The 1,424-nt window shown below is 52.1% G+C and overlaps 1 protein-coding gene across 1 annotated transcript; it reads right to left on the bottom strand.

Moving 5' to 3' along the window:
* Positions 1 to 135: 135 nt before the first annotated feature.
* Pmar_PMAR025152 (conserved hypothetical protein) lies at positions 136 to 1,080 on the bottom strand (the record flags this gene model as incomplete). The annotated part of the gene is made up of 1 exon (XM_002775684.1): positions 136 to 1,080. A coding segment is annotated over one exon (945 nt), but the record flags the coding sequence as incomplete, so codon positions are not given.
* Between the last annotated feature and the right edge of the window lie 344 nt (positions 1,081 to 1,424).

The following is a 1,424-nucleotide window of genomic DNA, read 5'->3' as shown; positions in this document are numbered from 1 at the left end:
AATGATCGTCAGATCGTCGGCATATGCTGTCACGACACAGTCGACTCCTTCAATTGTTCTCAGGCTCTCTATTAGGCGGGTGATACAAGCCGTGAAAATCAAGGGCCCTAACCGACTCCCTTGAGGGACTCCCACCTGAAGGGCTATTGACGCACCGTGGACTCCGAATTCAGTAGTGACGCTCTGGTTCTCCAGATAGCTTCGTATGAAGCTGACCAAATATTCCGAAGTTCCCAGCGATACGAGGGTCTTAATTATATAGTCGTGTCGAAGGCAATTAAACGCATTCTGTATGTCTAGACAAGTAGCCACGACGTGTCCTCGATGCATTGCTGATCGGTAGTTTTTACAGATGCGATGCACGGCCTGATCGCTGGATTTAGACCGAACAAACCCGAAGATCTCGGGACAGTGCAGTGCTGAGGCAATTTCGTGGTATATTCGGTCTGCTATCACCCCCTCCAGCAGCTTGCTGACGCAAGACTGTAGGACTACGGGCCTCCACGAATTGGCTTTTCTGGGGTCTCGACGGGGTTTCGGAAGAAGCAAGCATCTGCCTCGTTTGAATTCCTTGGGATGCCGGCGCTCGTTCAAGAGTTCTGTAAATGTGCGCGCCCAGGTCTCCTTCAAGGTTGGGAGTGTTTGCCGAAGGGTCTCGTTCGTTATGTCGTCATATCCCGGTGCCCCGTTACGGAGACGGCGGGCTACCTGGTCAAGTTCGTACGTAGTTACTTGGGGTACATCTCTTAGTGGACCAACTTTTTTAATACGCGATAACAATCGGTGGCCACCTTCAAATCTCGGGAACAGCTTCTCGAGAATAAAAGCCGCTGTATTATCGCCGGCAGGACAGCCTTCTAATTGCGATGGTACGGTGGAAAGTCGCGCTGGACGGACTAACTTGCAGTAGTCCGCTTGCCCGGCGAAAAACCTCTGGCGAGCTCGACTCTTCGCATTGCTGATCTCTGTTCTATAAGCTGCGCGTTGCACTTTTAACTCCTGCTCCAGCTCCTCTCGGAGCCCTCCGCGTAGGAAGCAGCGGTGAACTCGCCTTTGCAATCGCTTCAACTGCGGCTTCATTCCTTCAAGCTTCGATGACCACCATCCAGGCTTGAGTCTACATGGGAGTTTCGGGGTACTCTCCCTAACGGCCCTGGATAACTCCGCTGCCACCTCAACTACCGTTGCCGTTGGATTTCTAGCCGTGAACGAGCTCATGGAGTTTCTGACTTGGCCTATATCAGTGAGCCTGTGAGCTAGACGCTGTGCAGTAGTGATCTGTAGTCTCATCCTCGCGATCACTAGTCTGTGATCACTCCCAGACTCCTCCGAGCTCACCTCCCAATCGACTGGTCTGTCCCAATTCCGGACAGCTGTGATGTCTTGTTATAGAGTCAATGATATGTCGTGTATTGCGGTGCATA

Source organism: Perkinsus marinus, assembly GCF_000006405.1.
Source record: "Perkinsus marinus ATCC 50983 genomic scaffold scf_1104296955816, whole genome shotgun sequence".
Classification (NCBI taxonomy): domain Eukaryota; phylum Perkinsozoa; order Perkinsida; family Perkinsidae; genus Perkinsus; species Perkinsus marinus.
Note: the sequence above shows the minus strand (reverse complement) of the source record. Positions and strands in the feature narration are given on the sequence as shown.